This window comes from Mycteria americana, chromosome 7, assembly GCF_035582795.1.
Source record: "Mycteria americana isolate JAX WOST 10 ecotype Jacksonville Zoo and Gardens chromosome 7, USCA_MyAme_1.0, whole genome shotgun sequence".
Taxonomy (NCBI): Eukaryota; Metazoa; Chordata; class Aves; order Ciconiiformes; family Ciconiidae; genus Mycteria; species Mycteria americana.
The window spans coordinates 1,474,336-1,498,128 of record NC_134371.1 but is presented as its reverse complement, the minus strand read 5'-3'; the positions used below and the strand labels follow the sequence as shown (position 1 = coordinate 1,498,128).

The window sequence follows — 23,793 nt, the reverse complement described above, 5'->3', positions numbered from 1 at the left end:
TCGCTTTGGAAGTATCCACTTACAACACCAACAGTGCAAATCACAGCCACTCGCAGGCACCGCAACGAGCGCTTCAGTGTTACCGAGCAGGGCACCAACACGGCCTGCGACAAAGAGAGGATCATTTCTGCAGTAGCGCTCTGTTGGTCACTGCTGATCAGGCATGACACGGACTGCACGCTTGGGAACTTGCTTCATTTCACGTTGATTTAAGCTTGCCGGACAGAAGCTGGGCATTTCATACTACCTTGCCCGGGCTGGGGGAACAGCCTGTTGAGACAATCAGGTGAAAAATGACAGAAATGGTAACTATTCACTTACTGAGTCTCTGTTCCCAGCAGCATCTCCACCTTCTCTCCCGCGTGGTTGCTGAGGACTGCTAGCCTGAAGAGCTGAGCTGCAGAACTCTGCCGCGAGTAGAGCATGGCTGAGGCGTTCTTCACGGGAGAAGAAGTCAGGTCCTCGCTGTCGCATTGTTGTACCACCAGCTGGTCCCTTAAAGAATAATCTGTGACATTGTAACTCTCTTCACTGCAGAACAGAGAAGGGAAGAAAAAACCCCGCAAGTTTCATGTTTAGTTTTCCATTAAGCATGTCTGGAAGCAAACCCAGCCATAGAACCCACTTTTAACTACATCGCATGGCAGGATTCTTCTGACACCTCAGATCTTAATCTTTTCTGTTTATTTGTTTTTGAAACTACCAATTTTCCAGGATATAAAGTAGATCAGTTTTTAAACCCTGTGGCGGCTCATTTAGTGGCACAGTTAAATGACTTTGGTGTTCTTGAAATGGTGTAAGCTCAACTCCACTAAATTTGAAAACAGGCACAGCAATTATGCAGAATTGCACTTGTTTCTTCTGTAGCTTCAAGCGAAGAACAGACCTTAATTGTAGAATGGTATAGGAAAAAAAGTAAAATTTCCCTTTTCCTGTGCGTGTAAAACTACGTGTATGTATACTGCTTCCTTCCAGATAAACACTATTGCTCTTCATTTTAAATACAGGGTAATCATCTGTACTCCTTGTCCATCTGCATGTAGAAGGTCCAGTCCAAAAACTATTTTACAATGTTCTGAAACATAACCTTAGCCAACTGTGAATTTTAAAAATGGGTAAAGGCTTGTCACACACTATTGGTCTTGCAGAATGCACCGTGCAGTTTACCTTTTAGAAAGTACTTTGCAAATAAACTTTATTTGTATCACCAACTCTAAGCAATATGAATAAAGATTGCTACATGTGCTTAGTAAGTCCCCAAAAGCGAGTAGAAAGAATTCTAATAAATTACACAAGTCAGAAGCTTTGCTTTCCTTATGGTTGAAATGTAGGTGCAGAGGTGAACAAACTTATCTTCACTGACACAATACCATGCTTGACACAGAACACAGAAGACCTCAGAACCACTTCTTATGTCAAAGTCATTGAATGTTGAATTATGCCAAAATGACGTTATGGTAGTTTTCCCAGATGGGTGAAAACATGCAAACGTTACACATCACAAATCAGAACAGAAAAGTGTTATTGAGTTTAACAGAAGGACTTACGTGAAAACATGCACTCTTCCCTGACCAGCAGACTTTTATTTCTAAATGTGAGAATCACTTCAGCTAATCAAGATCATCTTGACAGGTGAAGACAGGGCAAAGGCAGGAAGAAGCATGTCTGGACAAGGCACACTGTTACCTACGACACTGCTCGATGGTAGCAGTGAGCAGTTACTTCAACCCCCTACTCTTCAATCCATTACGGTGTATTTACGACCTGTGCTTCAACTTCAGAATACCCAGACATCTGAAGCAGCATCCTTCAGCACTCTTATGGGAGTTCAACCAGTTATCGTGTCTGTTGTTTCTGCTGCTTACGCATATCAAGGCAAGACGGGAAACATATTTTTTTCAAGTGGAAAATAAATGTGCATTTCCAAATTTTTTAAATTGTGAAAGTCGTTAAAGAAACAGTTAAAAGAATCTACATCACTTAAAAAATAGCAACTGATGACAAGAAAAGAGAAGCCAGCTGAAAAGGCCTTTTCGTTTCCACTGAAGCTTGTCAGCATATTTCCCAGAATTGCCTTACATGCATTTGCAAGTTTACCAGGATATATCCTCAACCCAGGACACTGAGAAACCAATTACCTCATAATTTAATGTAAGCTTGTAAACTTTTTTCAGATTTGTTGTCCTACACTGGTGCAACAAGAAAAGATAAAAAAAACCCTGCTTACATAGGCATAAAGCCAGTTCTCCCTCCTAGCCCATGCACTGCTGTGTTTGTCAAATTTTGCAATAAATTAAATCCATCAAATTTTAAGGTGCAACTATACACACTCCACCTTAAAGTAAAATCTATTTAGACCTCGCTCTCAAGCAATGAAAAGCTATGCTAGAGCCTCTTATTACTATGGTTCATTAAAATAATTTCAATTGAAAGAATACTTGAGAAGATTAATTTTGCTGCCAGAGATATAGAGAAACCTGAGCACTGAACTGATACAAATCAAACCCCGAACACCTGGAACTGAAGCAGTGCGATATGCCGATGGTGACATACCCCTTTCTGGCAGGCGCAAAGGAAGCGCAGCCTTCCCTTATCATTGCTCAACTGTTGTAAGAAAACGGAGAGATGATGACTTACTATCTGCTGGGATGTATTCTACCCGCTTTGTGAACTGTCAAATACCTGCAAATACCTCAGTAGTTAATATAATGGTCTTTATGATTCTTATTTTTAATCCTTCAGAGAAAGAATTGCTAACACACAACTGAGCAACATTATGACTCAAAACGTAAAGTTATTGCTGATTTCTGGGACTCAGGCAGCACCAGAAGAATTTCTCTGTTCTTCAAGTGACAACTGGTTTACAGATCATATTGTATTGGTGGATTTTTGTGGATTAATAATTTCTGCCAGTGCATCTAGTGTAAAAACAAAGTTCTTATTTCAACTATGTGGGGTACATTTTTACTTTTGTTCTGCAAATTAAATACTTGAAATTGTTTTTTTCAGTACAACTTTGTACATTCTCAGACGATCGACATAGTTCCATTAGTATCATATTCTAATCCTTCTTGCAAGTATTTTTTCTTCTCATCTTTTGTTGAGGAGTTTGGGGGCTTTACAAGGGAAGCAGAAGCAACGACAGATGAGCTTAAGTTAGATTTATCGTATAGAAGGAATGAAATCACTGTAGCTCATAAGAAGATGAACTCTTTCCTCCCCTGTTTCTTTTTCTCCAAGAAACAAAAAAACAAAACAAAAAAAAAGGGGGGGGGGGGGGGGGGGGCGCGCGAACGGACATTTTCTCCAAGTCTCAAAACGGTACCAACAATTCCCCACAATCCGCTGGTGTTTTCCACTCCGAGGGCTGGAATCACAACTCCCCCTTCAGGTACCACTGACAAAGGCACAAAACACACCAATGCTTCCAAGAGCACTGCTGCAAGAACTTCAAATGGCTTTGAAAACTCTCCACACCGTTTTGATCAACCCAGCTCTTGATCAGACTTTTGTTTCCATGTTCCTTAGAGTAAAAAAATTTTAAAAATAAGTCACATAGGAAAGGAGATGGACACAGCAAACTCCTTCAGAGCTCTGTAAAAATGAAGCCAGGTTAATTATGCTAATTATGTTAATTAACACATGACTTCTTGGGTCCCAAAGCAGAAAGAATACAGATCACAAATAGGTTGTGGTCTAATTAAAGCAATTTAACATGAGCACACCGAGAAGCTGGGAGAATCTTCAATATTTCAGCATGTGGAGAGCCAAGTTTTCATTTCCACACACATAACCCAGGGATGCTAAAAGGAATCTGAATTCAAATGTATTCTCTATGTCCTTCTCTTTTGGGAAAGGTGTGCACACAGCTCTTCCCTGAAACAGCACAGATTTAAACTGACTGTGATCGTCCTGCTGTGGAAAAGCAGAAGTCTTTATACTTTATGCTCCCTCTTTAAAGGAAGAGAGGTTATGAGAGGGGAGGGAGTAGAGACTGTGGATTTATGTTTCACATTCCCCTAAATACAGCTCTAAGTTCAAATTAATTCATTTATCTACAAAAAGATGCTACTTGTCACTTGAGGATAATTGTTTCAGGTGCCATCTGTAGTAGCCAAGGGTTCCTACTGAAGAAGAAAAAAAACATTTTATGTCTAATATTTATCAGTCTCTCTCCTTTCTTTTTTCTTAAAATATATACTCTAAAACAGGGAAAGGTTGGTTGGTTTGTTGTGGGGATTTTTGGTGCGTTTTTTGTTTCTTTGGGTTTGTTTGTTTGGGGTTTTTTGTTTTGGGGTTTTTTTTGTGTGTTTGGTTTTTTTTTATTTAAAAGAAGTCAGTTCAGTATTTTAGTCTGGGCAATCCCTGCTTAGCCAAGGGCAGAGCTAGCAAAACCAGCTAGGGATGCTGCTATAGTTATTTGGGAATCTTGCATCTGAAAAAGAAATGTAGTCTATAAATTTGCGTAATGAATAATAAATGCATTCCTTACTAATTAATCAACAGAGATAAACCTCTACAAATCCTTCCTATTTCTTATCTCCATTCAGCAAAATAGTCTGATTTGAAACTGCTAGGCAGTCCTCATCTTCTTACCTCCTGTGCCCTCTGTGAGGCCCACAAACTCCCTCCTTCCAAACGGATAATGAAATACGCCGGTAGAGGCGACAGTGCTGGAGTGAGCACATGTACACAAACGGAAGCTTAATCTTCTCAGCCGGGCAGCGGAGTAACAGGAAGGACATTTAACACATTCTTTAAAATTATTGTAATCAGGTAACACAAACAAGCCAACATTTATTTTCAGTTTAAAACTGAGCTTTTTTGCTAAACTTTTACTTAGATTCAGAACATGAAACAACAGGACTATTATATCCCTTCACAGATTTTAGAGGCACTTTTATGAAGACCAAGTATCTACTGATGTCATGTCATCTGTTCCAGGCCACCTATCCTTTAACAGAAAGCCCATGGTCAGTCTCCCTGTTTCCTTGCTCCCTGTTCTCCTCTTTCCAGCTGCGCTACTCTGAAATCCTGGTGTTCCACAGAAGTTGCTTTGCATTTGTGCTTGCCTTTAGTTACAAAATCACTCCCAGCACCTTGAGAAAAGCCATGGGTTTGCAAGCAGCTGTGAACAGGTAACATTCCCAGGTAGCAGTGGACCTTCGGGTGATTTCCAGCATATGAAGTCCAGCTGCATTCCACTGTCAAGGTATCTCGGAGCTGACAAGCCACAGAGCCATTAAGACAGACAGGAATCTAGTGGTATCCTTAGGGGATTATGGAAAACAGAATATTCAATAGATGTACACTCATTCAAAAATATAAGGCTCTCTCGAGTTCACCTGAAACCTTCTACAAGCACTCAGCGTGTAACTGGTGGATTTTCTGAATAGCTGGCTAAGGCAGCTGTTTAGTTGTGTACAAGAACATTTCATTAATTCTGGAGTTCCCTGAACTCTGCAGAACACGGAGCTAGCTCACAGGCAGCTTTGAGCATTAATGACTAAAATATGTAGCCAGATCTTCATGGTCCCAGGAAGGCATGTGGAATAAAAGCAAGCATTTAACTTTTGGTAGAGTTCAAAGCTAGCTGTATCCTATTTTTAGCAGAATACGGTTACAGTGTACGCTTCCAAGCCTGCAAAAGATATCAGAGAAATCGCCTCCTCTGTAGCCTGGTCCTCTCCTCTCCTCGGGCAGTTGTAAAGCGTCCACAACAGAAACGCTACCATGCCTGGCAACAAGGCAAGTATTGCCTAAGCCCAGCAGTTAGGCTGGCAGCTGTGCAGGGGAGGTACGGATGATACTCATACCCATGCCTGTGGTTTAGAAGAGGGGGAAAAACTGAAAAAACTTCCTCATGAAGGAAATACATACAAAATCCAAGTAGTATGTGTATTTAAACTAAGTATTCTATATTTTAATAAAGCACTAATTTCATCATACTTTGTGGAACCTGGAATAGTTTCTTCACTAGCCCAAGAGAAAGCAAATCTCCCAAGCATGACACAAGTAACAACAATTGTACTGTAGTGCATGTGAATCACAAGGCAGCTTGAAAGAACAACTCTGAAGAGATGAATTACGCTGCATGCTGCTCCGTACGTCAGAATACTACCTTCAGAATCCAATGTCAGCATAAGCTATTGGTTTACTGGTCCCTGTAGGGAATGTCATGGCCAAAATGGTGGCAATTCACAGTACAGCAAGGAGGTAAATAAAAAGAGAACAGAAGCCAGAAGAGCAAAAAGAGAACCGAGTTAGAGAATGAAACAAAAGGGTAAAACACTACCACAAAGCTGAACATACAACACATGAAACACTTAGGTTACTTGAAAGTCAGTCTACACTTAGATCTTTGCAGAATATTCACAATGTTTGACTTCACAAGTTTCTAATTTAACTTCCCAGAGCTACCTAAACAGGCAGAGAAAGCAAGCTGCTCTTCTAGAGGGCCATCTGGACAAGCTGAATTAAGCTTCTATTTAGAACTGCTCTCCAAAGGAACGTGCCTTCTCCACTGACTGCACAGGTAACCCTGGAAGAGTACTTAAGGCACCTGAAGCGGAGTAGGCCAAATATCACCCGGCTCTTCACTTCATGCCGCAATCCAACCAACATCTGTGTTCACATGAACAAGAATTAATTGATGCCTTCCTGTGCACCAACCACATAAAAGTTTGCCTTTCCACCACAATTTGGACATCCTGACATATGCAGTGCTGACTATTCTTTTCAAGGTAACACATTAAAACTTTAAACATAAAAATCAGATTCTGTCTACAACAGCAGAAGGGGCTACAAGAAAGGACTACTGAACAGGAGAAAAGTTTCCGATAAACTAAAAGCTGAGCAGTGTGGAAATGCAGATTTTTATTCTTCTCCAAAATCCTGCGTAGAATGACATTCATCACTAGTTCATGTGTCCCTTTTTGGCCTAACCCCAATGGCCAGTCTTGATTATTAGTCAGTAGCCATTTGCCTTACTACTTTGAAGGGCAAGCGTGACGAAGCAGCTGACTACCCTGCTGCTTTACAGCACACAAGTCAGAGCCTAAATGATTACCAGGTGTGTGTAACGCACAAAAATGGACTGTCCAGTAGCTGACACGGAAAGCATAAACCTCTGAAATACTTCATAGCGGCATGAGATAGAGCCACACAGCGTCCATTGAAAAGGAAGATATTTTGGTAGCTAAATTCCATTTAACCTACTTAATGGGCAAGAGAAGACAGTTAAACCTCGCAATTTCAATCAGGACGTGAAATTGTAGCTGAGGAAGATTATGATGAATAAAGTATCATTAAAAATAAGAACTCTGGAGCATGCCTGAGTCTACACCAACACAAGACCTCCCTTTATCTTTTTCATAGCTAAATATAGCAGTTCTCATTGTAAAAAGGTTTCTGGAAGGCTTGCTCACTCTGCATTTAAAAGGCAGTTCTTCCAACGATGATTCTGACATTTGGAAAGTGTCCCTGAAACGGGGATGCGAGCGGTGACGTACGCCGTATCTGGTTGGACCAGAATTGCTTAACGGTTATCAACAGGTACCATCAAGCCTGGCCTTTAAGAAGTCAGGACTGAGCCATTCCCGGCTGCGTGCGCCAGGTTCTACATATATGGCAAACTGCTCAGACGGGATAGCTGAAGATTAACTTTTGGGTAAAGATTAAACAGCATGATTGGAGCACTAAGCAATTAGTATTTTTAGCACTGTAGTGAGGAGTGATTTTTTTTGTGAATCTTCTGAAATGCAACTGCTCAAGTAAAAATGCAAACATTTAAACTCAGCTAGCAACAAATATTTCTGTCCACTGCTGTGGTGACCATGGGAACGCTGCGGGTGGGAGAACGGATCACCAAATGCTCAGATATTATTACTAATTATTTACTTCAATAAGCCAAGTGAATTATTAAGGTATTATTCACTTGGGCAAAGTACATGCTCCATGCTCAGAATATCTGGGAGGCTCGCAGAAATCAGTCCTTTGCAGTTACATCCATTTGTTTAGGGGGGCTTGGGAGAGTGACTCTGAGAATCTGATCATTAACATGGAGCGTTCCTGAATTTTGGCTTCTGGGCCCATTTAGGACATTTCAGTTCCAACAGCTGGAAGCTGTTATAAATCAAAAGCCCCAAAGTTTGGATAAGATGTGTTGTTACAAAAATCTGTTTTATGATCTGGACAAGCAGCCATCACATAGGAAACCAATAAACAATGTAACAACACAGATAATGGACTTTTCACTGCTTTCCCAACTCAAACATTTACTTAGCTACCAACACAATAATACGTTAACAGTAGTCCCATGAGAAAAGACATGCACTGTTTAAAAAAGTGCAATACAACTCTGGTGTGCTGCCAGTGAGACAGTGATTTAACAGGGACTTTCACAGAACCATTTCAGCAGAAGCTTTGATAAACACTGAATCGCAGAAACACGTTCACATCAGTAAGATAGCTGGGCAGAAATCTATTCACTTTTCTTCCCGTCTTCATTAAAAACCCTTTCACTTAAATATTTTTCCCCTCCACTTTAGTTTAGCTTTCTCTTTGCTTAAATATTAGCATTTTCTTCCCAGATTTTGTATCATACCTCATTCCTCAAAATTTCTTATTTAAATTATGAATTTGAAGTTTCACAAAAGGGTTTCTTTTAAAAATAGCTGGTATTTGGCTTAACCAGCCAACCCAGATGCCAAATAATTGTTCTTCAAAACAGTTTTCAGTCTCAGGAATAAGGTTTATCCATCAAGTATTATCTAATCGCAACAGCGGAGGACGTAAATTCCATTCCATTCAATTATTCTAAACCTCCCCTCAAATCTAGTGATAAAAATTTACATGGGGACTGCTAGAAGTGGTCTCCCATCCATCATTCTCAAAGCCAGCCCAACTGTGGAAAGCATGGAGGGGAATGAAAATTAACATGTCTTTATCCTTCCAAAACTTCTCCCATGGCTAAGGCATCAAGGATGAACTTTTTAATTTGTCTGACAATTGGAATTTCAATTCCATTTGCCAAAAATATATCCTGTTTAACAAGTGGTTACTTGTCATTTCAAAATGCAGTCTGGTCGAGCAGTATTAGAAACTCCAGTATCTACATAATTCATTTACTGTCTCAGATACGGCACATTAAAACATATAAATGGCTTCACAAATGTTTACTGGACTTAAAACATGTTTAGTCTGTATTTCCTCCTGTTTTAAGCTGCAACTACCAGGCCCTCTTATTTCTCTTTGAATCTCCTTCATCATTCTTTCAAACAAGCAAGTGGCTAGAAAATATGTAAAAATGCTGCAGATGCCATCAAGTTTGCCGTTCCAAAGCCAGAAAGCTTCGGTTTTCATTTCCCCTAGGGCAAGGCACACACAGCAGTCAGGGTAATTTTAAAAGACAACGGTAACTCAGCTGTTCTCTCTGTGACTCAAGGAGTTGAACACAAAGGCAATGTTATATTGGTGAAGCTCTTACCTCTTCTTCTTGGTGATAATGAGGACATCATTAAAGAGGAAGAAGTACACCTGCTGTTTAGAAGTTCTTTTAGAAAAAAGTCCAGTGTCTTCTACATATGCTGTTAATTCACCCCTTTTCACTAACCATCGTGAAGAAGAAACCAATGGAAATGGCTACAAAGCAAGAAAACAACATTTTAATCCTTCAAAAGTAGAGATTTTTAAAAAACAGGTAACAGACTATTATATATTTGGGGAAAAAAAATGCTTGAATAAACTCAAAGCTCAGAGATCGCGAACAGAAGCACAAAACAGATGTTATCAAGGTTTAAGGTATCTTCATTATTCATATACACAAGTAATAGCCTGCAAATACTTGCAAATCATTCATGCACATGACCTAATTGCCCATCCAAGATAAAAATGAACAGACTTGACCGGTCATACTTGGGGTGGAACAGACTACGCGAGATCTCCTAAGGAGATTAAAAATAAAAATATTGTCTTCCAGGAATATGCAAGTTTTTGCAGAGTAAGCAATCATTCTTTAAGCACATATGACCATTGGATTTTCCTCTAGGTGCCTCACAGCTTTTCTGCCTAAGCAGTTGGAAAGAAGAGCTTCAGCTTCTCATCTCAAACACGAGGGCTACTGCACACTGCGTTTCACCACATCCCTAAGGCCAGTTAAAATGATGCTGTGCCTTCTTTCTGATGGTGTGGTCTGTACCACGCGAAGAATTAAAAGTGTAAAATCCTTTAAGAGAGAAATACACTATACAACCCACTTTGAAATATTCCATGAGTATATGGAAACAGACACAGATGATGGAGACAGCATACATAACTAGATGGGTCCTGCTGCAGTACTGAACGTTATTATTGAGATGTTCAGAGTATGCAGACCTTTTTTCCATGAAAAGGCAAAGTCTGTGAGGAATACCCGAAGGCTTACCAATCAAATGTGGTTAAAATCCTTTTTCTACTCTGTAAGTAAACTGAAGTTTAAGTAAGTAAACTGAAGTGAAAGAACATGTAAAGCAGTATGTGCCGTGTAGGGTTTGAATTAGTTGTCCATTTTAATGCCAAAACCATATAGTTTGCTCATGACATCATAAATTCATCAGTGGTTTGAAGGACACATCTGAAAGTTTTTAGAGGACATCTCTTTAGGTATCCGCTTATGAAAGGCCATATTAATAAATAACTGTCCTTCCCCAGGACAGACTTCAGCTTTTTCTTCCCCATCTTCCATTTTGCCAGAGAAGGTGACTGTTATATTTGACCACAATTGCTTTGTAATTTGCTACTGCAGCTGAAGGGGACGGGCGCATCAGACTGCTCCAGGCACGCCGCTAAACGCCCCATAAACGGGGCGTGGACCGGAGCTCCTTAGCGCACACTCTCAGACCAGACCTGACAACTCACTGAGCATATGTCACTGGTTCCAGAAAAGTCAGTCAGGTTTGCATAAACCTGCATCCTCAGTTGATGAGGCAGAGGTAGAATCATTCTTCCCAGGTAATTACCATACCAAACCACTTAGTTTTTTCCCTTGATAGCAGGAAGGGAAGTTTTCCAAGTACTTGCTATTCGCATTAGGAGCTCTTGAAATATCATAGTTATCTGTCCACTGTCCTAGCTTTATCTAAGATGGATAATTGAGGATACTATAGCTCCTCTTACTCTCTATCTAGTTGATGTAGCTGAACTCTAAATGTTCTGTGAGCAGGATCTCCATTTCTCTCTAGGGTGAGGACCAACACCTGCAACAGCTGAAGCAATCCAAGGGGGATCATAGCTGCCTAATGTGGAGACCAGGCTTTATTAATCTGAATGATTCCCAACTGCGGGAGAAACAGACACCATAGAAGGGCCCTTTGTTTCTCTGGGCCACGAACGTGAGACTGCACGTCCTGGTCATACAGAGAACAGATCATCTCTGAAGCTGTACCATGACATACAGTGCCACAAAGACAAAGGTCCATTGCAGTGCTGGCAGCTGTCCCACTGACCAGGATTCCTCAGTCAATGATCTCACTGACTGTTGCTAGCACTGAACCGAGCAGAGCTGCTACGTGGGAACGTTTCTTCAATGGCAGACAGCGGACAGGTTCTTTCTGCTAGACTGTGCTGTCACTAGGCAATACTCTAAGCAAAGATACTGATCTCCTCCGTAGGTTTCACCCCTCATCGCTGGAATGACCTGTTTGGGTCCTAACTTGAATACTGAGAAGATGCTGGTACTTCTGCCTCTGTGCACCTTTGGGTACGGCCCACATGCTGGGCAGAGCATCTGAAGATATCTGGTACCTCCCCCCCGCTGGTACCAAAAAGGATTAGGCTCAGCAGGTAACTTCTGCAAGCGAAGCCTGCGCTGCGTGACCTGTACCTGACAGGTTCTCCAGCAGCAGGTACATGACACCGCTGGACAAGAAGAGGCATCCGCTTTGCCCACACTTACCAATACATTCATACCTAAGACCTGCCACAGTAAATGGGTGCTTACTGCTCAGTTTTATGGAGCATATATATTCTTCATCCCAAGCGAAATAATCAAATTTTTGTTTCTACTTCAAATGTAACTGGCTTTCTGCTTATCAAATTTCCCTACTTGCTTTGCTGTTGTTCAAATGAATTATCGGTCTTGCATGATCAGACTAATGAAGACAACTGCTTTTTTTTTTCCCTTTCACATGCTTGTAAAAAATATTTCTTCATTCAGCTTGTCAGCTGTCTTCTTCATTCTGCATGGGTTGTCACTTTTTTTTTTTCTTTTAATCACTTTAGCTGCTCTTTACTCAACTAATTTCAACCTGTCAATACTTGCCCCACAGTACTATGCCAAAGCCAAAACACAGTGCTTTGACTGTGATCTTGCTGTTGGAAGAACAAAATACTAACTCCCTAGTTTTACATGCAGCCACCCCCGTGTTTCTGAATTTCGAGGTACAATTTTGCAGTGACTCTGAAGTGGCAAACGACAAAACGATTCTTCCAAAGATGCTCCTCCTGCCACCACGCAGTACCACAGCACGCTCTTCCCCATGCTTTCCGTTCAGAGGTAGCGTACTAATGGCAGATGAAGGTTGCTCAGAATCGCAAAGCGTAGCAGCCCTCTGGAACTACTGCACGTTGCCACAAATCAAAGAAGCCTTAAATGTTTTACCTTGCCTCCGACTGATTTCTGTCCCAATATACCCAGAACAAGCAGCAATGAATATCTGCCCTCAGCTGGCCCTCAAACACAGACATCCCCTGAACAAAACCTTTGCTACACTGCAGACCTACATTAGGGACCTTTCAAAACCTGTATTCTTCCACAGTGACTGCTGATAAATACCAACATATTTCATTTATCTGCTACGATTCCTAGTATTTTTGCATTTAAGCCACCAAGATAGCGTATTGAATCTTGGTGAAATTCTCTTTGGACGCTTCTTCCCAATTAATCTAAGCTCACATATTCTGTTTTGATTTATATGACTTTTTTGCAGGTTTCTAGTTTCGTATTACCCACCGGTTTATTAAATGCATTTTCTACTCTATTCTCCAATTTGGAAATGCAGAATTTTGTTTCAAATCTGTATTTCATAAATAGATTTTTATCCAAGTCTCTGTTAATGAATCAGAGTAAATCACGCTGGTTACAAACCACTGTAACTTCAAGTTCATTAACTGATATTGTCACTCGTCTCAGAGCAGTGGCTAACGTACACTTCTATCAATCCAACTTTATTACTTTCTCCTAGGACTGCATCTATCACTTTTCTTAGGGATGGTCATTTTATTGAAGACGCAGCACTACACCTCACAGGTTATGAAAGCCCCGTTTAGCTCAGCACTCAGATATGACACTCCCAGAGGAACTCCCAAGCTCCATCACTGAAATGAAAGAAGGTTTTATATTGACATTTGGCTTACTTTCAATCAAAACTCTGCTGGTTCAGTACCTTCAAGTAACATGAAAATCAGTTTTTTAAACAAATGGCTTTTACATTTCCCGAAATGCAGTAATGGTTCCACGTGACAATGCAGGAGCGTGAAACATCGGACCATGCCCTAACAGGGACACCATGGCACTCGGTGTGCCTACAAATTGGAAGACTTTGGACTAGATGGTCCTTCAACACCAAAATCATAAACGAGTTTGTTTCATGAACACAAAAGCGTGTTTGCAGAAAAAAAACCCACAACCTTTCTGGTGCTAAAGATGAAAAATTTAAGAATAAAACCTTCTGAGTCTTAATAAAAACTTAAATTCTACAGATTAGCCATGTACAGAAGTGACATATTTGAGTAGCTTCTCTTGTACTCCCATGAAATGCTCTACAGTTACATCTAACAATAAAGTTAAGCAAAAATCCCAAAACACTCTATGAGGTTGAGCAAGAACAGAAATAGTTTACCTAATTTATAATGGTTATAAAACAGAATTATAGCACCATGACTGTTTTACAGACAAAAAGCACTTTTAAAATCTCTTTGTGAGGACGAACTAAAAATTCCTCTAATCCGTGCTCCAAGTGAGTTCATTACATTTTTCCTAATTGACTATATTCCAGAGGCAGCTTTTTCCTTTCATATTAATTCTTCCTTAATTGCCAAAAGGGTACATCATGTATACCATCTCCTTTCTATATAAAACAAGCTGTCAGAACTTAAAATGTATTGAAACTTGGCCAAAGCAGTCTTTTATACGCCAGCTGGCAAGCTCTCAAACCACTGATAAGGTCTAAACCACTAAGTGGTTATATTTTAGATGCACAGAGGAAAAAACCACTTGCATAAAAATTACAGAAGAACAACATACAGAGAGTTGCTATTACTCCCGTGAAGCGAGAGAGAGCTGCAAGAGGGAAGAATTATACAGGGCCTCTCGCATCTGCAAAGTCGGGATCAGTAGCGTGCATCCTCTTCCCATGGGGAAAGTAAGAGCCTATAAACCATTTAAGCACTTACACACCGTTAGGTACTTCTGCAGATTTGAAAACTAGGAATAAAACCGCAAAGCGGATCGCCCAAGGACTTCAGACTGTCCAAAACACTACTTCAGACTATCTAAAGACTTAAGACTATTATCCACCATTATTAGCAAATGTAGTGGTCTCACTTCTTAAGAGAAGGTTTATTTGTTGTTGTTATAAGTAAGTATTTTTATTATTCTCAGTTTTTAGTCAAAGTTTGGAAAAAAAAAAAAAAGAAATTAAAAAAAATCCTTCAGACAAGTTGAGAAACATCTTTTTGGAGACAGCATTTCCTCAAAGGCTGACCAAGACTCTTTCAAGAACTGTGTTTTTAAAAACATGAACCTCTACTTAATACATGTAGGATAATAAAAAAAAAAAAAAATCTTCTCAAAAAAGAATACTCATTATGTAACAGTATGAGACATTATTTATAGAAATGGTATTTTAACAAACATTGAATAGAAAAAAAGTAAATATACTTGAAGAAATCTCTTGAAAGTACAATAAAACCCCTACTAACTATGACTATGCTATTTTTTTCCTACCGAAAAGACTGATTGTATAGGATGTTTTTTTTTAGTAACAGCCTAAACTGTATTTTCAGTACTAGAAAAAAAAAAATTTTGACTATCTCAGTATCCTAAGACCCTTTAAAATTATTTGAGGGTTAACAGCACCTGTACTAGCAAAACAAAAACTTGGGATTAATAAAGTGAACTTCATTAATAAATACGTAGTTCGGCTTAAGTAGTTTCACCTACACTGAAGCCTGCTGTTGCACAGCTTGCTATGCCAGGCAGGTACCACAGGATTTTGGTTGCGCATCCGACGCTGCCAAACGTGCTGTCGCAGGCAAAGTCGGGTAACCCCTGCCTGCAGGTGTGACCCGAGAGCCGGCGTGCCGGCTATGGGGAAAGCCAGCGGGGCAGATGTATTCCACACCGCTGCCTCCTTGCCTTCTGCGGCGCGCAGCACTCTCCGACATCAGCCCACTCTCAATCACCTCCCGCGAAGAGGAGGACTCCTCAGACTGACAGTTTTTACAGCAGACTATGAGAATCTGGTAGAAATAGACCCTAATTCCAAGAAACACATCCGAGGGTGACCAGAAACAGGCCTGGGTTTTTTTATTTCGTGCTGCTGTAAATCAGGATAGACCAATACTATCAGGATCCTTCCCTGGCCTAACAGTATTTACTCAGGCACACTTTTCCTATCATGTACATGAGAACATCTCATCATCAAGCAGCAGTAGTCGGCCTCTCTCCTGATGGCAGAATCTTCACAGCAACTCACTTTGTCTTTACAGCAAAGAATACTTAATTCAATATATATTAAAAAAATTCTGCTATAACATAATTCTTCTGCTTAAAATGAAAATACTTGACAAAAGTTTTAATTTTTATCCTGCCATAATAGACCATTTCCTTACAAGAATTACAGAATCACAGAACCGTATAGGTTGGAAAAGACCTTTAAGATCATCAAGTCCAACTGTAAACCTATCACTACCAAGCCCACCACTACACCATGTCCCTAAGCACCTCATCCAAACGGCTTTTAAATACCTCCAGGGATGGCGACTCAACCACTTCCCTGGGCAGCCTGTTCCAGTGCTTGATAACCCTTTCAGTGAAGTAAAATTTCCTAATGTCCAGTCTAAACCTCCCCTGGCGCAACCTGAGGCCATTTCCTCTCGTCCTGTCTCTTGTTACCTGGGAGAAGAGACCGACCCCACCTCTCTACCCCCTCCTTTCAGGCAGTTGCAGAGAGCGATGAGGTCTCCCCTCAGCCTCCTTTTCTCCAGGCTGAACAACCCCAGGTCCCTCAGCCGCTCCCCATCAGCCTTGTGCTCCAGACCCTTCCCCAGCTCCGTTGCCCTTCTCTGGACACGCTCCAGCCCCTCAATGTCTCTCTGGGAGCGAGGGGCCCAACACTGAACACAGCATTCGAGGTGCGGCCTCACCAGTGCCGAGTGCAGGGGCGCGATCACTTCCCTAGTCCTGCTGGCCACGCTATTGCTGATACAAGCCAGGATGCCATTGGCCTTCTTGGCCACCTGGGCACACTACTGGCTCATATTCAGCCGGCTGTCGACCAACACCCCCAGGTCCTTCTCTGCTGGGCAGCTTTCCAGCCACTCTTCCCCAAGCCTGCAGCCTTGCATGGGGTTGCTGCGGCCCAAGGGCAGGACCTGGCACTGAGCCTTGTTGAACCCCATACAACTGACCTCGGCCCATGGATCCAGCCTGTCCAGGTCCCTCTGCAGAGCCTTCCTCCCCTCCAGCAGATCAACACTCCCACACAACTTGGTGTCATCTGCAAACTGACTGAGGGTGCACTTGATCCCCTCGTCCAGGTCACTGATAAAGATATTAAACAGAACTGGCCCCAACACAGAGCCCTGGGGAACACCGCTTGTGACCGGCCACCAACTGGAGTAAACTCCATTCACCACCATTCTTTGGGCCCAGCCATCCAGCCAGTTCTTTACCCAGAGAGGAGCACACCCGTCCAAGCCATGAGCAGCCAGTTTCTCCAGGAGAAGTGTGAGATACGAAGATGCTATTAAAGTTCCACTGCTTACTGTATCAAACAATTACAAATACTAATTCACTCTTTACAGAAACACAGTTTTGCTTAGAAATCTAAGCAAAACTTCAGAACTACTTACAGCTCACAGAAGAGTCAATTCATGCGTGATCAAATTTATCAGAACTTGTTTACACACTGCCAGAAAATGTGCTGAAGTGAGAAAGAGAACTGCTTTGCAATGCAATACCTCCCCCCAAACCTTTTCTTTAATCCATCCAACAAGTTCCCGTGCTACAAGAGACTTCACCAGATCCGTCAATGAGTGCACCAGGTATACCGTACAATGACATGGCCTCCACGTGCAGTGGAGAACTGCAGCAATTCTCGCACTGATTAGAAACGGTGCTGTGCCTTCTTCTGCTTTTATTTTACGTGAGGAGGAAAGAGAGAGAGAAAAAAGCAATTCGAAGTCTGACAAGCCTTGAGGAAATGAATGACGAGAAGGACGGACACAGGGGCAGAGCAATGCGTGATTCTGCGTGAACTGTGACAAGGCCGTCATGCGCATTGTTACAAATTAGGGAAGCCAGCACCCAACTGCACTGTGACTGGTGTTATTAGGTACTGTCGCTCCAACAGGGACAGGGTTTCATCCACCAAAGCAAACCCAGAGTCTGGACATTCTTCAGTAATTAAAGCTGATTTATTCTTTTTTTAAAAAAAAATATATCCTGATACTCTCTTTCCCTGGAAAGCCTCAACCTGAAGCTTAATCTGCTTGGTCCTCAACCTGAAGCTTAATCTGCTTGGTTAGATGCAACAGTCCTCAGTTACTCTGAGTTTTCAGGGCTTCAGCTACCCCAGAATAAGAACTTGTCTTCCTTGACTGAAAAGTCATGGCAATATTACAGCCTACACTAATTTACTTTGCTTATGCTGGCAATGAACCTATCAAAACTTCGCACATACTCAAAGCTATTCATATGCTAAATGATTTATGGTCAGAAATATCATCATCATACCTTGATTTTAAATTCCAGTTGGGAGTTAATTGTGTACATCATTTCCGTCCTTTCCATTTTCCGAGCACCTTCGTTGCATAAACGCACCAGCTAGAAATGAGATATTTATTTAACAGGTTTAACGTACTCAAGACTTGTAATAAACTCTTCTTACTTTATAAAATGCACTTCTGAGGAAGCTTAACATTTACAAAGGAACGGACATTTTCACACTGAGTCACAGACGTAACGTTTTCAAGACCAGACTGAATGCAGGCCGGAGTGACCTGGTCTGACTTGATAACCGATTCTGCTTTGAGGCTGGACTGGATGACCTCCTGAGATCCCCCTCAACCTGAATTATCCTATCCTACTATGATAATTATTTATTCTTCAGGGGAGTCCAGATGGTACATAGGTTCAGCCAGAAGTTCTGACTGAGAAGGGTTATAGCTCTCTGATCCAAGTTAACGATCAGCTCCAGAATAAACAACCTTCCAGACTGACACATCAGTGCGACACGCTGCCACGTCCACCACGCACACGCAACTCATTCGTAGAAGAAAGTCCCAACACAAACGCTACGGTACCACCTTGTTAAACTAAGGCAAACAGCATCCTGGAAAAAGGTTCATTGCAGCTGATCTTTAGGATGCAATTTTAAAGCATGCTACAGTTTTACTGAAGCCTGCACACGGGGGTGGGAGCACATAAAAACAGGGGCAAAGACAGAAAGGCATGGAAATGCATTCCCCTTAACCCGCAACACCACGCGTGGATTTCCCAGCTGTCAACGGGCCTTTTCTCTTCTCATAATCGAACACTTTACACACCATATACTGTTCCTACAGAAAAACCCAACTGTGTCAGCAGCAGTATGGTGTTGCTGAATTTAGGATATTTGCCTAAGTAATAAACAGACAGTAATTTAGGCGTAACAACGATGCCTAGCGGCCTTTCTTAAATAAAACAGTTCAGAGTTTTTATCCTTCAGTACTCTTCCCGTTTGCATTATTCATGCATGGAAAACATCAATTTTTCCCTTAAAGTAGACAAGAATGTTCAAGGCCCAAGGTAATCTCTAGCCCCAAGGTGCAGAGAAAGGTTTTTGTTTGTTTGTTTTTTAATAAAGAATGCCCAGGGCTTCACATTTCACAGCAGTCCGTGATGCACTGTAGTTTCGGAAATTCTGAGATCTTGGAGGCAAAAAATAGCCAGTCCTTACATCCTTAGATTTTCTTTTCATACCATAATGTTCTGTTTTAAAGAGTTGTCTATTTCCAGAATATAAATATATTCAACAGATAGATTGGAATTTCCCAACAATTTAAAAGAAATTGGTAATATGATTACTCGGCTTCAAATGGAGGGAACTGGAATTTATTGTACAGATCAGTGCTGTTGAAACTTACAATCTACACATGGAAATGGACTTGTGCTCTGCTTCCATCGTTGATTCTTGGGAAAAAAGCATGAATACAGGGGAAGAGAACAACTTTGGACAACTGACAGAAGGTGGTTAACTTATGCATTCTTTCTGCTTTTATTGTAAGTTTGCTTAGGAGATTCAGACTTTCTTTTCTCTACTGTCACGACAGTGTTTTGGCTTTTTTTGTATGTATGGTCCACCATATGGCTTTGTTGGAATGACTGGCAGCAAACAGAATAAATTTGTCCAACTACACAATGAAACAGGCGAACAAAACGAGTAATAAGCATGAGAATTAATTCTCAAGTGACTAACAAAAAAAACAAAAGCAGCCACTTCTCACAGTGCAATTTAGGAAGGAAAACAGTCAAAGCAGAAAAAATCCTGCATCCGTATTAAACTTCTAAGAACATACCTTGCTCACTTCTTTCAGAGCTTGCTTGCAGTTCTCGTATTTTGGTGAATCCTTAGGAGTTTTCTGACAAATAGCCTGAAATAAAGTGTCAGTTACTTCAGAGGACTAAGAAGCACAGACTGTAACGAATACAGAATTTTACATACATGTTAATTGAAATCAAAGAGGTGAAGTCACAGCTGTGGACTGGGATAAATGAGAGAACACTAGATCACTTCCTCAGAGTGCTTCGGGACACTAAGGAATGCCTCCCTTGAAAGCGTTTTGGAGCAAAGTGATATTTTGCACCTCTTGGCCAACCTCCATCCATGGCAACACAGTGGAAGAAGCAGGCCGTATCCTTCCCGGAAAGGGAAAGGTTCTGCCGTCTCGTCTCTAACTTTTTGCAAGCCACAATGAAATCCCATAGCAGCCGTACATAATCAGGTTCTTCCTGTTTCAAGTACCATGTTTAGCTTTTCCTGGAAGTTGCAATACCCATTTACGTACATCTGTACTTGCAATCAGAAAACTGTACCAGATTACCCTGCCTGACCTCTTTGTGGAGGGGAAGTATTTCCAAAGGATTAACAGAAAAGGCTCTTAAGGCTACACTGTTAGGTGTACCATGGAAAAATATGCATAACAGTATTATTTTATTAAAACAAGAAGGGAGGACATGGAAGGAAGGACAGCTGCAGCTTCCAAACAGAGGAAGTGCTGGAAAGTAATGAGAAGTAAAACTGAAATCTACGAGTTACACATCAGAGTTATATCTACTGACAGAGTTTATTCTCATGAGTTAGAGGTAAAGACAAAGTCCTCTCAGAAATAGGCATTTTGAATCAATGACAGACCAGTTAAATCACTTCTTTGACTGAGAAACAAAAACATCATATGATATTTTACATTAAATTAGTCTTTGGTTTAATTATGTTCCCTCCTCTCTGAATGCAGTTGGAGCCATATTTCCGGTACTGAAACCTTTAAAAATTGAATTCACTCTGAATTCTCAATATAAGGTTTACACAACCATCTCCAAGAAAAACAAACAAACAGAATTGAAACAGTGGAAAATAAAATGCTTGATTTGCCTGTTTAGATTGTTTTAGCTGAAGAGGGGAAGGAAGCAAAGAAAAGAAAAAAAACAAGAAGGGGAAGGCACACCTAGTGACACACCAAAGTAATACCAGATTATTATTCCATTTTTTTAACCTAGAAATGTACTACAGGGAAGAGCGTATTCAATGTCCATGAATGAACCAAGTAACTATCCAGATGATCAAGCAAATTAATCAGTGCACAATTTTCAAATATATAGGAGAACAAAACTATTAGTCCCATTTCTGGATCCTATCAATGCTAGAATCTCAGCCTGGATTTTAATCTGCACTATTGCTGGTGGTCCAGCTCAAATTTAGTTCCAGCATCTTAACTGAAATACCATGAATCTTGGTGTGAACTTTGCTTCACAAATAGTTGCACTTCATCACACCTCCTAAGTCGCCCAGTGACCTGCACAGGAAGGGAACACCTCACAGTGTAACATGCTGGTGGGAAACCGAGTGCATCAACACCGCTCCACTGAGGAATAGCTCCTGCGCCCCTGGGAATGGAGTCCATTCTTCAGGGTTACACTGTGACCCTCTTAACTGAGGGTCTTAACGACTCTGTTCCTGAAAGTAAGGATTTACTGCAAAAGGAGCCATACCTAATCTATATGACAGGAAGTCTTGCTTTTTAAACTGTAGGGTTTAATTTTAATCCTAACAGTATATACAAGTTCTGTCCTAGACTCCTCCTTGGTTTCAGAATCATTTTGACCCTTTACAATTTTTCTATTAGAATGTCTAAATATTTAATTTTTGAATGGGGGGTCTGGAGCAGGGGGTACCCGTCACAGTAAGCGAACAAAAGCTACAGTACTTTGTAATCAATAGACCAGTATCTACAGCCTTGTACCTGGTGTAAGTAAGGAGGTATGAAGAGACTGGAACGAACCAGGAATTGAATATGAAAGAATGCTAACAGTAAAAGGACATGCATCAAGGAAAAGTAAAAAAAACAACTCTGTTCTCACATCCATCAGTAAGGGAAGACGAGTAACTCTCTGCATGGGAAGAATGAGGAAAGAGATCATTGGTAAATTCCGGCAATCTTCATGGGACTCAATCCGTGATAACACCTCTTTAAAGGTTGGATTTGTGGCTCTGGTGGGAAAATAGGGGAGAGAATTACATGGCATGTTTTACCAAAGAATTGTGGAAGTTACTGGATTCCTATTAATAAAATCATGATTTATTTAAAAAGCGTGGTTTGAAGGAGTCATATCAACTAAGCCTTCAGCTTTATTTACGTAGGTGCAAGACCAGTATCGACACTTAGAAAGCTCAAGTTCTCCTATACGTGAACGTGAGTGCAGACAGACCCATATGTAACATACAATGAAAGGACATCTTTGACATTGATCAAACTGTACTTATCAGTGGAAAGGGAATGTAGCACATGACCGCAAATAGGATTGCGCTCTGCAGCCAGGCGTGCTTTCACTCTCAATTACTCAAAGGAACGTGTACGTTAAGGACAGCTAAGCATGTACTTACATGCTTAGTTGGAAGCCGTAGGTTTTGCACCAAATACCACAGCCTACTACTCACTCCTACTACAAAGGGGGTGATTTTGCAATCATATTTTAAAATTAGTTCTTACAATAATTTCTGCAGCGTTCGCTGCTGATAGACTTCATTGGTGCAGTACTTCACGTATGGATCAAATGTTGAAGAAGTATGCTTTTCAACTATATCACTAATATCATCAATAAAGATGTTGTTCTGATGTCTTGCTTCAAGTTCTTTAAAGAACCTGTGAAAAAAAAGAAAAGAAATTACTCATTTTTACAAAAAAACAGCAGACTTTGCAACATTTTACACTTCACCCGACACAACCCATGACTTTTATAACCTAATGACAACTTGAATGGTTTGTGAAAGGGTGAGATCATCTCTCCTTTGGCAGGACAGTAAGGGAAATCTTTGCATGATACAAGTCAAAGGGTGGCGGTGTCACCTGGCAGAGCTCAGCGTAAGCAATGCTGGCAAAGTTACTTCCCATTCTCCAGCTGCCAGAACCGAAACAGCATTACTGATCTGGTTAGACTAGAATTTCCAGAAACAGGGTTGAAAAAGAAATGAAACAACTTCAAGCACAACATTAACACATTTCCTCTTGTAATAACAGAAGTACAATACCAGAAACGTTCAGTGAAATAAAGTTACGTGTCAACTGCTAAACTAAGAACAAAAAAATAGATAGCAGGCAGAGCTGGACAATGTGTTCACGTACCATACACTTCAGTCTACCATTAAAACCAAACACAGATTGAAAACAGTGAAAATAGGAACAGAAACCAAAATCCTGAGCTGACTTTTTCCCCTAAACATGCTTGTTTAGGGGAAAACCAGGTACAAACTTCCCTACTGTTCATCCCCTGTTCCACATCTGAGTCCCCTTGGCCTCCGAAAGCTTTCCACTCCTTGCACTTCTAATTTTACCAGAAAACAAAAGCCTTTATTTCCACAATGCTCATTAGAAATATTTTACTGTTTGGGGTATAAGAGCTCACACAGATCGGCATTAGATCTATTGCAGGTCATGAGAATTACCTACGCTGACACTCTGACATCACTGCAATCCTTAAACATCGAGAAGCTGCTGAAAAATCTCTGAGACTCGTCTTGCCCACAGCCTTTATAAAAGATGATTCACCGGAACAATCCTGAACTCCCTAGAGTAAACCAGCTAATAAAAGAAACTCTCATGTAGCACAGAAAAATTAAGGAAATACTTGGAACACATGATCTCACATCAAGCTAAAATATTTTGAAACATGTTTTATTTTATTTTGGCCCTTGATGGCATTTTCTCATTACTAACACTGGCTCTTCAAAAACCTGTCACCTTGCAGCATTTCATTTTTTTAAGTGCGCCACCAATGTT

The 23,793-nt window shown here is 40.9% G+C and overlaps 1 protein-coding gene across 1 annotated transcript in view; it reads right to left on the bottom strand.

Moving 5' to 3' along the window:
* ARHGEF26 (Rho guanine nucleotide exchange factor 26) overlaps positions 1-23,793 on the bottom strand; it is a 62,138-nt gene that overhangs the window by 6,743 nt on the left and 31,602 nt on the right. The window contains exons 6-11 of the mRNA XM_075506746.1: positions 22,507-22,659; positions 21,878-22,007; positions 19,819-19,893; positions 17,996-18,085; positions 9,488-9,642; positions 322-531 (exon numbers count right to left, since the gene is read on the bottom strand). Coding sequence (XP_075362861.1) covers positions 322-531; positions 9,488-9,642; positions 17,996-18,085; positions 19,819-19,893; positions 21,878-22,007; positions 22,507-22,659 — 813 coding nt within the window. The remainder of the gene's footprint in view (positions 1-321; positions 532-9,487; positions 9,643-17,995; positions 18,086-19,818; positions 19,894-21,877; positions 22,008-22,506; positions 22,660-23,793) is intronic.